Below are 15,407 nucleotides of genomic sequence, written 5' to 3' on the forward strand. Positions count from 1 at the left end.
ATCTTGTTATTTATAAAGAACGAGAAATTTCTGAAATGTTCTACATACATTGAGTTTCACAAAAATTACTTTTTCTTCCTCATTTTGTTCACCAAAAATTCATAATGAAAATTGAAACACATCATTTGTGGGAAACGATATTCAAAAGTCGATATTTTGAGGAGATTGATTATTTTGAAGACACTCCTAAAACAGTTCCTAAATGACTCTGTAAGTTTCACGATCCTTTATGTGGAACCCAATTATAGCGGTGACTGTGTTTACATTATCTGCGAAAAATGTAAAAACGAGCAATTTTGTGAGTATAAAATATCAGCTATAGACCATGACTTGTTAGCTGTAACCAGGATGACTCAATATGGAAATATGCTTTTTATAGTTGTCACTATTTCAACACGTGCAAACTTTGATGAGATAAATTTTAAAACATGACTGGGCGACATATACTTTGTTCATGAACTTGAAAGCAAATTGATATAAATAGGTACCTATTCGAATAAGTTAGTATTTCCAAGTGTTGAAAGGTTTGCGAAAATTTTCTTATACAAGCAGGTATCTAGTATCTGTAGGTAATATTTCTAAACATCAGCAAACATGCATCAAGACAATTTAACAGATTTGTTCCTGCGAAGAACGGACTCATTGAGATGCTAATTGATAGTGATAGTTGATTCAATCTTTGCAATTGCAGGGAAAGCCTAAAAAAAAAACGAATAACATGAGATTGGTGTAATGTATTCATAGAGTTCAATTCTTTTGAAAAGGCAGTTTACCGTTCGATTTTCGAAAACGAAAGGGTTTAGTGTTCTCATTCAATGTGTTTTAACAATGGTGCTAACAAAAATAAAACGTTTCAAAGTGACATTTCATAGGTAAGTTAATAAAATATTCGTATGTTAACATTCGAGGCCATGAAAAGTTACAAAACAGTATGGATCTCATTATTTTGCAATTGATTTTAAAATTTTATCAAATGATTTACAAATGCGCAGAATGAATTACTATAATAATCAATTTAGTATTTGAATCAACAAACATTCTATGGAAGCCTACTTTTTTGTCAAAAATATATTTCACATGGAACTAGAGTTTCCATGAAATTTCATATGTTTTTCGATATAGGATATAGGCTTATATATTTGATATCTGTTGCCAATATTCAAAATACAAAAACAAAAATCTGGATAGATAGAATTGAAACCTCTGGTGAAAACACTTTTTTCACACCAGAACAAAAATACGGTATCGCGATTTGATAACCAAGTTAGCTTCATCGGGAGATTACTAAAACTCAAATCTACGGTATGTTAGTGTTTTTATATGTATGTGGACCAACCTTTACCTACCGCAGTTCTATGAACAGTCTTTTGTTTGATCTTATACGTAGTAATCACAGATAGAAACCAGGTAGAATTAGAAATGGTCCACTGCACCGGGAAGCAAAGACCAAAAAAAATAGAGAAGAAGAAGGTGAAATTAGAAAATGTAAGGGATAGCCATTAACACATGAATAAAGTGAAATAGATAAACAATATGACACAAATTTGGGTTGGTATCAGAAATCAAAACAAGTATAATAGTATATGTTAATGTTAGTTTACGTACATATCAAAACACTGAAATACCGTAGATTTAAATTTTATAGTCTATTTCAAGAATAAGATAGAGTAAATTCTCAGAACGCAAAGACCTCATAGATGCTAATTTATTAAAATATTTTCCAATGTACAAATTCAGCCAAGATCACCTTTTGATTTTCTGATTGATTCGGCCGTTACTTGATGAAGATCCATAGTAATTTCATAAACTACACCTCACGATTTGATCTCCACAAACTTTATTTGAAAAATATATCACATGTTTCGCTAGCACAGTAGGTTTGTCAAGGATTTTGGAGAAGTGATGTTTGTTTATGTAGTTCGCGCAAATACTTCTTCCATATTATGTTGTTCACCAAATTCTCCAGTTTGGTGTTGAGTGAATATTTTTTTCGAATTATGTAAATATCAAAGGTGCTTTTACTTTTTAGCACTTATTTACTTACTTTCAGCTCCCGATTTTTTTAGACTAGTTTGAATTTCTGGGACTTGTTTTACGTTGATTTGTATTGATATTTCCATACTTTGCTTATGATTTCTGAATTTGGTCTCATCATATCGAAATTAATTTTTCCATTGGCAATGAATTCATCGAGTTTTATGTGGGTTAGAATAATGCAGATTTGTCTGAAGTGACCCCCATTTGTTGCAAGGTTTTCAGTCACATAAAATGGTTGAAATAGAGAGGACAACTTTTCATATTTCAACATATTTATTTAGAATTTTCGTTCATAAACATAATCTTTCAAATCCTAAAATAGTTTACACACATCAACTTTACCTTGATTTTGTCGTGGAAAATTATGAAAATCGATGACACTGCATCGAGATATTTTGCCCACGACTCACATTGAGGGACACTGATCGTTTAAACTGATTATGAATGACTTATATTCCTTTAAATCGAGAAAAAAGTGATAATCGACAAATCTTTAGCAATTCACTTGAAGAATGATTATTATAACATCGACAAAAATACACACGTAGTACGACGGTTGAAACTTCGAGGATTCTAATACTATTTTCAAATTTTTGCTTCTGCTCTATGACGTTTCATCGATGCTTACATATATTCAAGAAGAAGAACACCGTAAACGGCAAATTATAACAATTTAAGAAGAATCGATTTTAACGCTAGACTAGAACTAATGACAGTAATGACAAGTAACTTGATTTTTCAATTCTTTTTAAAGTACTTTTTTGTTTGTAAAAAATGTATGTTTCTGTTGAAGAATGTAGTTTTGTTTTCTATGTTTTATTTTTTAGGAATGTTCCAAATAAATTTTAAATAAATGTTTTTCATTCCAAATTAGGTCGTTTGAATTACCTTCCTCTTGAGGTTACTTTTCGTATGACGTTATTGGCTTACTGACGTCGCAAATGCTACATCCTCTGAGGCTACAACCTAAAAAATTTAGTAGTCTAGTACCTTATATCTGAATCTGGTACGAAAAAGAGTTTCATCCCAGGAACATGGAACATCACAGATTGCAAGTTGCTATCTGTATTTCCAATGAACCTTTTTCTTGAAGTACAAAAAGTCACTCACTAGCAGCGCTAGCAGTTCGGTAGGGACAAACACTGCCTAATCCTTATATGAACATATGGTAGAGTACAATTAAAAAAGAATGTTTTTTTTTTAACAGAAGATGTTCCTGGAGCAAAACTAAAATTTGCAACTGTAAAGGATAACAATGTTGTACCATTAAAACGTTGGCTTGCATGCCGTAATTTAAAAGTAACTGGAAAAAGTTAAATCGACAGGTTAGTATACAGACTCTAGTAAAAGAGTAGCGGTAGATTCAAACTGTAATAAAAGAAATTTAAAATAATTATGAATTTCAGATTTATTTTCGAGTGAAATATGAATCAAATATAGATGGTAATGAAATAAATTTAATCAAATGAAATAAATGAATATAATTTAATGAACGATTGAGGTTATATCTCATTCTAATCAATGGTAATTAACTATGAAAAATTTACTATTCATTTTATGTTTAGAGCATACATATGAATATTTATTTATTTTTGGACTGTTAAATCCACTCTTCTCAAAGCATGTATCCACTTCTTACATCTAACCTCATTATTATGAGGTTTTATAAATGGTATATAAAAAACACGATTTCTTCCGGATATCGATTATCCGACGTACAATTCTCAAAACAGCAATGCTTTGTTGGCATTATATTAGCACAAAATAATTTTTTATATCAGGTTTATATTTTCAAATAATAAATTAATATTACGTAAATAACACTGTTTTACATGTAAATAGTTTACTGCTTGTCACTACTACCAGTGCTGCCTCTCGTGACACGTTTGCTGTACTATTCTCAGGAAAAAGGCTCATTCTAAGTTTCACTGTTTTTTTGAGAAAAAATGGTGCGTTTTAGAAATTTTTTATCCCAATTTTTTTATCATTTTCTTAGCGTTGTGGAAGCCCAAAAAAAAGGAAGTTTCAAGTAATCGTTTTTCTGAAACATACAGTTGAAACGGTTTTACTAAAAGTTTAATTGTATATCATCAATCTGAATGAAGGAGCTGCAAAAAAAAACATTTTTGTAAAGAACTCAGTATTATGTTTCAGCAAGAAAAATTCAATCAAATAATGCTTCAAATCTTTGTAATAGAAAAATTTTTATAACATAAATATATAAGAAATGTTTGAAGAATGGTTCTCAAAAATATAGAATATATAACAATATAAAAAACAGTATACAACAATAATTAATCAATTTTTATATTGAATATTTTAGCAGTCCCATCGTCAGAAGTTGTTAATATCTGGTTACTACAATTTTTGAATACAGAAATACTCAAAATCTCAGATTTATGTCCTGTAAGTTTGTGTAATAATGTACCAGTTTTTACATCACAAACATAAACTGCTGCATCAGAGGCTCCAATGAATATTTTGCAATTTGATCCCCACTTCATCACAGTCACCGCACATTGAATATTTGCCTCATGTCTAAGAACGTGGTGACCCAGTTCCCATACACATAATTTTCCTGATATTGATCCTGTCGCTACATTCCCTAACTCCTTATTGAACAAGACTTCCTCAACGTCTGTTTCGCCTCCAGCTAGTAACGTTGTTATTATTTTTCCATCTGCTAATTTGACTAATATAGAACCAGGTGCTACTATGGCTAGCGTTCCTTCTTTATCAATATCTACATTGTAGGCAGGTCCAGGCAGATTGATGGTCCACAGGTTTTGCACTCCCTAATAATCCATAGTTTCAATTGACCATTTTCATAACCAACCAAAATGTGTTTTAAATCAGGTAAAAGTTTGCTGCAAAGAGCAGGGGAATTATTATGAGCATATAGCATTTTACAGTTGCCTTGAGGAATTTGCCACACAGAGACATCACCATTGCGACTACCACAAAACAGGACATTGGTCAGTGGATGCCAAAACAACCATTCCAAATCGTCATCGCACTCATGACACCACACCAATGTCTTTTCCTGTACGTTCCAAACTTGAATCATACCCTTCATATCTCCTGTAGCAACATATTGATTGTCAAAATTGAAACAAACTTCTACGACAGAATCTTTATGCCCAGTACATTCAAATACAACCTCGCCATTCTCAGTTTTCCACAAAAAAGCTGTGTCATCCTCGCCCCCCGTTATTGCAAGCTGTCCGTCGTTAGTCAAATCTGAGCAAAATACAGATGATTTTTTATGATTTTGGAATGTAAGAACAGATAAGTCGATTATTTCAGGTTGGCATTCTGGCTCATCATCAACACTAATATCGAGATCTTCTAATATATTCCTCAACTGATACTTCTTGCACTTCGTCGAGGTAGATAACTTCTTCTTGGTGATCTTCAGGCTCGAAATCATCATCCATTTTCTGTTGAAAAAAATTATTCTACTCCGTTTAGTAACCACACCATGAACTTCTACTTAACCTTCAAAATCATAACCACGATTTGAATTAGTACTATCAGAGAGCCAGTAGAGGGCCATCAATAGCTCATCCATGCCAAATTTAGAAATACTTCCTGGCCTTTTCCTATGAAGTTATTTTTTTTAGGAAGAATCTCGAATCAACTGCGTAAAATGAATCTTTTGAAAACACTTTTCATAAACCAGAATAAAAAACTGTCTCTCGACGCGCGTTTCGCTAATCAAGTTACCATCATAATGGTTTATACTCGGTTAGCAAATTGCATTTTATAGTATTACTCATGCTTTCATCTGAAAAAAAATATATTGATGGTAGAGAAGCCAATAGGGGTAAAACTGATGAAATTTGCGATGATGTTTATTGCCGCGGGGTAAAAGACTGAGCAGTGGTTGAAAGTGCGGGATTTGTGACACATTCTAACACTTTTATTTGAAAATAAGAAGTTTTTGTTCCATTGACAAATAAAATCGTACAGGATTATTTATTTACGGAGTGATCTCTATCAATTGAAATTATGTTGCCAACTAGCCAATTCTCACTTTGAAGTTACGTGGAGGAAGTAATGTATCATAATAGAATGACATATTACGGAAGATTAAGATACAAAAAGTAATGAATCAGGTTCATAAAATGTCGATAGGTTTAACGGTATTGATATTATTTTTTGTATCGATATTCGATTTTCAAAATGTTTATCGATACCAGTATCGACATATCGTATCCATAAACCCATCTCTACAAATAATTTGGTTATGTTATGGTCACAGAATACTACACCATTTAACAAAAATTAAAAGATATACTTTTTAATTTTTTAAAGATGTTATAGGGAGTTCTGTGATAATACGTATTCTTTTCCTTCAAGTTCTTACTTTTTATCAAAAGTTACAATGAACCAAATTAAAAAAATGTCAATGATGTTAAGTAGGAAAATCCATTCTATGAATGTTACAAGAAATATGAGCAGATCATCAGCAGAATACTGTGCTGAAGCCGTTAGGTAAATCAAGAAAATCTTTGAAGATATAGAATATATTTCTTAGTTCGACCTAAATTTAAAAATTAATTGAATGTTTCATTGAAGACATGATTCCTGCTTTTTTCCATCACACAATCAAATCTTGGAATTTGTCTGATTTATTTATACCCCATGTTCAACACATGAAAGGGCCTAATCCATATCAGTTGAAATTTTATCTGTAAAAATCTTGCATTTTAAAACAGAATCAGTTGATAAAATGATATTTTTGAAACATTTCAATATGGATCAGGTTTATCTGAAAAAGTTGACCATAATTTCTGTACTTCGTTGTAGAAAGTATGACTACGAGAATTTCATTTGTACTCTCTTACTTCAGAACACATCTAGATCATGTGCTTTTGCAATTAGAAGTTTCAATATTGAAGTTTCACAAGTAGCAGAGCAAGTTACTCAAGAGACTATAGGACAAATGAGATTAAAATTTTGGGAAGAAACTGTGGATAAGTGTTTTTCAAAGGACTATAAACTGGTTCCTAAGCATCCTGTTGCTCAGCAACTGTTTAAGGTGAGAATATGTGAATTAGTAATGACAAAAAGGAAAGAGGAAACAAAGAAAAATAAACTCCCAAGTCGTTTTATACCTTATTCATGTCTGAATTGGAAAAATCAATATTTATTTTCCACAACTGTGTTTACATATTTCATCGAATTGGCTAAAAAAATATATTACTATTTTTAGGCAAACATGGAATGCAAACTGAGCAAAAGATATTTTAATAACCTGATATCATCTAGAAGAAATTCCCTGAAATTGACCAGCTTTAAAACTCTAGAAGAACTGGAAAAATATGCAGAACAAAGTGTTTCAAACGTGTTCTACCTAGTTTTGGAAGGTTGCGGTGTAAGGAATGTTAACGCAGATCATGCTGCTTCACATTTAGGAAAAGCACAAGGAATAGTTCAACAAATCAGGTAGTAAGGTAGCCCAGTTATGAACAATATACAATTTTAAATTGTGCGAGTTTAAATTTTTTCACATTGTAGAACATATGTTTCATGTTCTGGTGGAAGCTCATTATGGCATTATGTTTCAGGGGAATCCCTCATGCTCGAAGAATAAACTTTCTTCCTGTACCCCAAGATATTCTTACTAAAAATAGGGTTAGCCAGGAAGAGATATTGAGATCTAAAAGTAGTGAACAGCTATCGGAATGTACCTTTGAACTTGCCAGTAGGGCTCATCAACACTTAGTAAAGGCAAGGAGTCTTTTAGAGAAGGTGCCAAAAGAAGCACGAAGTGCTTTGTTACCTGCAGTTTCAGTTCACGTGTACCTGGATAGGTTGCAAAAAGTAAACCATGATGTATTTCATCCTTACTTGCAGCAAAGATCTTGGAAATTGCTACCACGACTGTGGATTACATTTTTTAGAAATAAATACTGATTAGTTTCAAAATAGTGTACCTAATCACTGCTGGAAAAGGACTATTGAATAAACAAAGTTCAATATAAGTAGTATCTTTATTACCAACTTTCAAAAATGGCAATGAACTAAAGTTAAAATATATAATTGTAAAAAAAAATATATGACGTTTTATAAAAATTCAATTTAAGCATAAAACGATACCAGAGCTGATCTTTTACGTAGAGTATGAAAAAGTTATTTCACTAAAAAATGTTTCTAAATTATTCGTTGTCACCAACACCTAGACTAGCATTGATTATAAAAACTTCAAAACACTTTTGGCATGATTAAAAAAAACTTGAAAATACACAGTAAAGTTTTCTCATATTCCAAATTTACATTACAAGGGCGAATTGAACATGACCTAATTTATTTTAATAATTTTCAGTTGAGGGTCTCAGCTCCGGTATTTGTATCAAATAATATCTGAGGTAATTTCCAATGTAGAATATCATAAACTATACTAGAGAGTCGACGGGCACTCCACGCAGTTCAAACTGTACTGAACGTTACAACCATACCTAGCAGTCTTTCAAAGCACAACAAAAAGAGCACCTTTGCGGTGGAAATGATGTGAAGGAATGTGTAGAAAGTGAACATTCTGGCAACTTATCCCGTGTATTGAAAAGAGGCTGCCACAGGATGCATCTGGTTGGGCATATGTTTCAATGTCTGTATATGGCAATTGCGGCACATCAGCCTCTCCTCCAATGGATAGCAACGCTTATCTGGTTCATCTGTCAGTTGCATTCCACATTCTTCACAAACATAACAGTCCACGTGGAAATCTTTATCCATTGATACTACTCGAACAGTTTCCTCGGTACCTTCAACAGGGGTTATGCCTACAAGATAGATTTGGTGAAAGTCTTTGAAATCAGGATATTAAAAGTACAAAAAAAACTAACTGCAGAAAAATAGATCTTTTTATTTAACACTGCTAAACTGTGAACATTGTTCGAGACGAGTGTACCAACAAAAAAATCGCTAATTGAATGTATGTAGCCTGCGAAAATTGAACAATCACATTATTTTTTTTAATAGACCTCATATAACTCTCTGACCTTTCTCATTTACACATTATGGGTGTTTCCAGAATTTATGAACATTCCTATACAGATATTTTCAAAACGAGTTCTTTTGGAGTATTGGAGAAAGATCTAAGAATCAAAGTGAAAAATTATAAATTACGAGTAAAGCAGTAAAAGGCAATTAATAAGTTAACTGAGAGCGAATACTGACCCACACACTGGGTAAAATCATTACCATAGTTAATAACACTAGCAATTATCCAAATTTTCACTTATTAACATCATCTTACATTATCAAAAATTTTAATTGAAAACAATATCTTACTATAAATAATACTATACTATTTTTTTAGATTCCTCCAAGTGAATTGTTAAAATTCAAACAAAAGAGAGCGTTTATGAGTTGACAAGATTGGTACTTTCTACTAAAATACTTTCCTTCACTACAATAAGTTTCTTTGGACTACTATCATCTACAGGGCGTTTCTCAAAAACATGCTAATATTTGAGGTTATTTTTATATCCATTTTGAGAAAAAAAACGTCATGTGAACAATAAGTCCTACCGAGTCCCAAAGTTTTAAGAAACAAAATCTTTTTTTTATGATAACTTCGGTATACATAAATATTTTCAAACATTCATAGAAGGTTGGACTATATGAACGTTAAAATTGAAGTAACGGTTTTTAATTCAGTTGAGGAAGATCCCGGAACAATTTAAATACCAAATGTTCTGTTTGGAAAATTCTCCATGTCTTTTTATTACATCTGGCTAGAGATTGACTGGACATAATTACAGACAGTTTCACTAAAAATAATTGTCAGCTTTGATAAAATATACCTATTTATATTTTAGTAAGAAACTGACAGCGATTCATGGTCTAGGTCTCCAAACCTCAAAAATTTATAAGTTTGCAGTGTACCAATTCATACTGAAGAGTGGTTGAGAATTCGCATCATAGTTTCACGTCCTGCAAGTTTTTGAAAAGAGAAGATGCATGCATAGTGCGGGAAGGGGAGATTTTCAACATTTGATTCAATTAATTTTTGTGTGTTCAGGAAAATTTCGTGTCAACATTCATAATTTTGCTTACATAACTTGAATGCTTGAAAGTCATTTATTCTCTTGAATAAATGATTCTTCGAAGTTACAAAAAAGAAATTTGCGAGACGTAACTGTGAAAACTGTAAGTCAAAATAAGACGTACGAAAAACAATTTGCTTGGGAATGAATGAAGTCTTGAAAAATAATTTTTAGTACAGAGATTACCCTCATATATGTTCGATGTAGCATTATTTGATAGAACTGATGGCAGAGCATGATTGTGAAATTGAAATTCCCAATCCTGACTTCCATATCATACCATATCTGTATCTTTCTTTCTCCGATACTCGTTTTTTCATCTCTCAATTTTCTTTGAATTCATTGCTAATGTCCAGATTACACTAATAGAGAAGTACTCCCCAAAGTTATTATCAATTATGTCTGAATATCATGCTAATTTTTTTTTAATATTGATTCAGGTTGTTTAGCTAGAGAACAATAAAATATATTCAATTATATTCATTATTCCAATTCAATTTATCTTAAGAAAATAATCATACAAAAATCAATGAATAATATATATGTATATAAATCCAGGAGATAATCGTATCGGACAGAGGTCTCAAAATAAGGAAAACTACAGACTCGTGTTTCGGGATTTTGGTACATCATCAGTATGGTGCAGTCAAGTGCAAGGACGAGCAATATTTGGTTGACATAAACCAAGAGATAATTTCATCAGATATAGCACTCAAAAAAAGAATAAATCATAGACACATGTTTGGGGCCTTTGGTCCATCATCAGTATAGTGCAACCAAGTGTAAGGATGGGCAACACTTCATGGCTCTGTGTACTTGTACTTCTTTTGGCAACCAAGTGTTGCCCATGCTTGAATCACATGCTTGTTTATAAGAGATTATGCTCGTGAGGTTGCAGTTAGTTACGTTTGGGCTCAATGCAAAAAAAATTATTTGATATCTGTTAAACTTTCGACAATGTTGACTGTCTTCTTCAGGACAACTGTAATACATGATAGTATACAATATGTGATGATGGCGAAGCCTCAAATTAAATGAAATCAACGTCAAAAGAATAAACAAAAAAAAAAAGGTAGGCTTGTATGAAACTTAGTAATGTTCACTTGATACCTTTGCCACAAGCTGCACATTTGGGGGCAAACATCCTGTGGTAGTCATTAACGCAATAAATTTTATTATCGACATCTACTGTGAAAGGGACTCCATCTAAACAATCGTTACAAATACAACATCTAAAGCAACCTGGATGATAAGATTTTCCCATTGCCTGGAGTATCTGTAAAAAAAATAAAAAATTCAGTTGTTTTATTTGATCCCTTCTTTCACGCCATACCATTTCCATGATGAGGTGTCCACAAATAGCACATTTCTCAGCAGTTTGCTGGAAACCTGAATACTGAAACAAAAATGCAAATTTATATTCCTCACTCTGGATCTAGTTTTGGTAAAAAATTGACCTCACAGACTATTTGAAAGAAAATGTAATCGATTAAGCACACATGAAATGGACCAATTGAAAACCACTTAAAGCTTGTGGTCAAAAGTTGAATTGGAAGATGAAAAAAAAACGGCATTGAACCCTTACAAATAAGAGTCCTATGATTTTTATCTCTGAAATGAATGTATGATTTTTTTTTTAACAAATCTAAAATATTATATACCATACTTATATTTCTATGTACATGCTATAAGATGATCTTATAAGAGAATGAAAATAAATTTATGAAGGCAGATAACTATGAAATCTCATAAGTTTTCTCATAAACATTAACTCTGGAATAAACTGGATTTAGGGTATGTTTTACCTAAAGTTGTTAGAATTTTTAAAACAAGTTGAAGTTAAAATGGAGCATTTTTTATATCGACATATAATCATTGTTGATACTACAGTCTGTTTTTCTATTGGTATCTTTCAATACGCTCTGCTGTTTCATTAATTTCCAAACAGAAAGGGTATGGCATGTACTAATTTCTGAAATTTCATGTGTCTTCATTTGATGATTTAGGGACAGTGACTTGTAAGCCTGTTAGATAATGTAGGACTTTCTGGTGTCATCTAACAATTGTTTTGTCACAATACTTTGAAGGAATGGGCCATTTCTGGTAGATTTTGCTAGGAGTCTGAAACTCCTCTCGCAGACCAGGTATATGTTTGACAAAGTCTCAAGTGACGCCAACGACAGGTTCTGGTTCAATGAAACCTCCTTTGCAAGATTCATTACCTTCCAGACCAGTTTCGCCAGGAATCCAGATCCAAAAGTATCAAGTTTTTCCTGTGTAGACACTGTTTTCTCTAGGTTCTACAAATATAGACATTTATTTTTTTCACTATCAGAAATAGATACTCGTACGTACATCTTGATTTTAATTTCCAAGTGAGAATAGATTTTTTGACTGTACGGCGGAGGTGCATTTGGAAGTACTTGTGGTCCAGACATAGCACCTGAGCTTTTATGGAAAGATCCAGTACATTTCCATATCAGATATGTGTCTGTTGCCAAAAGGCCCCCGTGACAGTGCTTTTCTATAAATTTTTGATTCAATTTGAGGAAGTTTTATTTGTTTTTTAAAAACCTCTGTTTCAATGAGTGCTTATTTTATCATTTCAATAAATATTTGTTTCCCTTCAATGTTCATTAAAGAAATGGTTTTATTCAATTCCCTTCACTACATCTTAACAAAGTTGCTGAGTTCAGACATCACTGTAAATACTGAAAATTCCACTTTACCAATTTAAAACATATGCAGCTTGATCCAGAACATTGTTTATTCTCAATTGTATTGCATACAGTCCAGTTGAAATAAGATTTCACAAATTCCTTCAGTCTGATTCTTGTTTCTCTTACTAGATCATCAGTAACCAAATTAAATAAATGTTAATTCCAGGCATGCAAGTAAAATTAGGTAGTAAATATATTAAATAAAAAAATAAAAGTCATAAATACATTTGGGCTAGGGCTTACTAAGTAATTTCTTCACAGTAGACCCTGCGGTGAACTTGTAAAAGGCCTTTCCTCTTAGAGCCCTTCCGCAAGGAGCAACATATAAAACAATTGGTATGGTACAAGTTCCCCATGGCTTGGCAAGCCTGTCCTGCACCTGTGACTTTGTCACCGCATGTATGGCATATTCCTGAAATTTAGGAATATTACAGTATTTATATGGGTTTAACAATATCACTATACTTCGATCTTATAATTGAATACGTTTCTCGTTACAAGCTCAATCTAGCAGAGAGGTAAGTGGTGCAAATAAGACGACATATTTGATGAAAAAAAATATATATATAATCAAGTTATTTATATACTTGTTGTTGCCGACGACTTCATTTGTTAACCAAAGTTTCATACAAATCAAAGAAGTATTAATTAGAGCACTTTTTCCAAAAAATGTGTGATGTGATTCTCTAAAGTGATTTATTTTTTTTTAATTCATGGGCTAATTGACATAAATCAGATGCTAAATATTAAGTGAAGCCTCTTACAATTCATTGGTGAAAACTGCATTGGTTGAGCTGTTTTTGAGATTAGCACATAAAGACAAGAGTTATAAAAATCATTGTTTTATTTAGCAAGAAGGTGTTCAAGGAAAAGTTAAATTATCTCAATTGAATCCACTTCAAAAAATACATTTTTTAAATATATAAGGACAACATAAGCAAAACAGGTAGGAAAGCAAGATTTTTCTCTAATTTTGACTTTTTTCTGAACCACATCAGTTGGCTCGAACTTGACTGATATTTTTCAGAACCTTATATCTGAATTATTCTATAAATCTCACCAAAATATTCCCCCTCTTCTTCGTGCTTCTCCATTTCTTCCTCTATCTGCCTGGTCATTTCTTCAATTTTTTTTTCAGCTTCAGTAGGACCTGTCGGTTTGGGAGGTGTTATGCTGTACGGCAACAAACTTTTTCCTGATAATTTTAACTTCCCACTACTGTTACTTAAAGTGCTAGGTGTAGGACTGGGTACTGGGGAAGGCCGAACATCAACTTTTTGCGGTACTGGAGGTTTCTTCACTTCCTTGAGAGGTGAAACCTTCACAGGCGTTTGAGCAATTCCAGTGGGAATGGATCTATCATAGTTCTTGGCAGAAGTGGTTTGAAAAGGAATATTAGAACCCAATTTAGATTGAATAATGTTGCCAGTCATACAAACATAATCACCGCTGTTCAGTTCATCAAGCTGTTGCTGAGTCATACTTTTCAGAGGTGAACTGCTGTAATTACGGTAAGGTGACTGAGGTTGGGCATTTGAACTACTGGAAGCTTGCATAGAAGAATAAACAGGCTGATCAGAGTACTGAGAACTTGGCAAACAATTACTATATGGCGGAGGTGCATTTGGAGGTACCTGAGGTCCAGGCATAGCACCTGAGCTTTTATGCGGAAAATTCTGTACATTTTCATACACTGGTGGACCTTCCATATCAGATATGTTTCTGCCAAAAGGCACCTGTGGCTGTGCTTTTGTATAAGTCTTTGATTCAACATTACTCATCCCCCATAATAAGGAGCCTGAGCAGCAGCTTTATCCGAGTTATAATCAATATTCTCATAAACATTTGAGTTGCTAGCTATACTTGTCCTAGGGCTGCCAGCATGGGACGATCCTCCAATGGAGTGTGTAGGACTCATTGGAACTTGCGGTTTAGCGCATTGAACATAAACATCACTTTCTTCATAAAGTCTTGGGCTTCCTAATGTTTCTACATGTTTTGGCGTCGCATATTTAGAGCTAGCAATTACATTAGATCTTTCATACATCCTATAGTCATTTGACTTTGGGGGATCTTTATTGAAATTATCTGTGGTTCCAATGGATCTCTGTTTTTGATGATAGGTAGGAACTGCAGGTTCAGCTTTTCCCATGTTCATGTCACGTGTGTATCTTGTCTCATGGTCGCTTAAGGACATATCCTGCATTTTTTTTATATACTGTGGGTCTGAAGATTTTTTTTGATAATTGTGTTCCATTTTTTCGGGATGCTTCGCAAAAATGTATTTCAAAGCTACTTCCTACTGAATATTTTATGATTTACAAATATCTATGATAATGAATTTTTTTAGTGACGATTTTCATGAACAAGAAACTACACCCTACACCTCAAATCAGCACCAACCACATAATAAAAAAGAAGTACGAGAACAGAGAACAAAACATAAAAAACAACTTAAAAAATAACAGAGGGAGTTTTTTTGCGAGTAATTGATTTATAACCGGTAACTGGTAGTAACCTAGCTCCATTCGAACGTAGCCACAAAGTCAAAGACGTTTTGACGCAGTACTGAGTCTGCTGAGAAACATCAGTC

The 15,407-nt window shown here is 32.9% G+C and overlaps 3 protein-coding genes across 3 annotated transcripts; 1 reads left to right on the forward strand and 2 right to left on the reverse strand.

Annotated features, from left to right (window-relative positions):
* Positions 1 to 4,210: 4,210 nt before the first annotated feature.
* LOC111503914 (angio-associated migratory cell protein) lies at positions 4,211 to 5,571 on the reverse strand. Its single transcript, XM_023158347.2, is given in 3 exon segments — positions 4,211 to 4,781; positions 4,784 to 5,386; positions 5,388 to 5,571. Coding segments are annotated over 3 exon segments (1,140 nt in total). The 5' UTR covers positions 5,475 to 5,571; the 3' UTR covers positions 4,211 to 4,331.
* Positions 5,572 to 6,262: 691 nt separating this feature from the next.
* sicily (NADH dehydrogenase (ubiquinone) complex I, assembly factor 6 homolog sicily) lies at positions 6,263 to 8,027 on the forward strand. Its single transcript, XM_023158348.2, has 4 exons — positions 6,263 to 6,534; positions 6,850 to 7,081; positions 7,256 to 7,488; positions 7,611 to 8,027. The coding sequence occupies exons 1-4, from the start codon at positions 6,425 to 6,427 to the stop codon at positions 7,957 to 7,959; spliced, it is 924 nt and encodes a 307-aa protein (XP_023014116.2). The 5' UTR covers positions 6,263 to 6,424; the 3' UTR covers positions 7,960 to 8,027.
* Positions 8,018 to 15,263, reverse strand: jub (LIM domain-containing protein jub). Its single transcript, XM_074174835.1, is given in 7 exon segments — positions 8,018 to 8,825; positions 11,205 to 11,370; positions 11,428 to 11,521; positions 11,664 to 11,690; positions 13,058 to 13,226; positions 13,875 to 14,592; positions 14,595 to 15,263. Coding segments are annotated over 7 exon segments (1,887 nt in total). The 5' UTR covers positions 15,072 to 15,263; the 3' UTR covers positions 8,018 to 8,589.
* Between the last annotated feature and the right edge of the window lie 144 nt (positions 15,264 to 15,407).

The sequence above is a fragment of the Leptinotarsa decemlineata genome, unplaced genomic scaffold, assembly GCF_025532065.1.
Source record: "Leptinotarsa decemlineata unplaced genomic scaffold, Ldec_3_MD MMD2_tig00000882_RagTag_RagTag, whole genome shotgun sequence".
Classification (NCBI taxonomy): domain Eukaryota; kingdom Metazoa; phylum Arthropoda; class Insecta; order Coleoptera; family Chrysomelidae; genus Leptinotarsa; species Leptinotarsa decemlineata.

What these genes read in the sequence shown, in the direction of transcription:
- sicily (XM_023158348.2), top strand. Translation starts at nt 6,425, where the DNA reads ATGAACCAAATTAAAAAAATGTCAATGATGTTAAGTAGGAAAATCCAT. An exon ending in TACTGTGCTGAAGCCGTTAG is followed by an intron (nt 6,535 to 6,849) that starts GTAAATCAAGAA and finishes ACTTCGTTGTAG; the next exon opens with AAAGTATGACTACGAGAATT. An exon ending in TTGCTCAGCAACTGTTTAAG is followed by an intron (nt 7,082 to 7,255) that starts GTGAGAATATGT and finishes TACTATTTTTAG; the next exon opens with GCAAACATGGAATGCAAACT.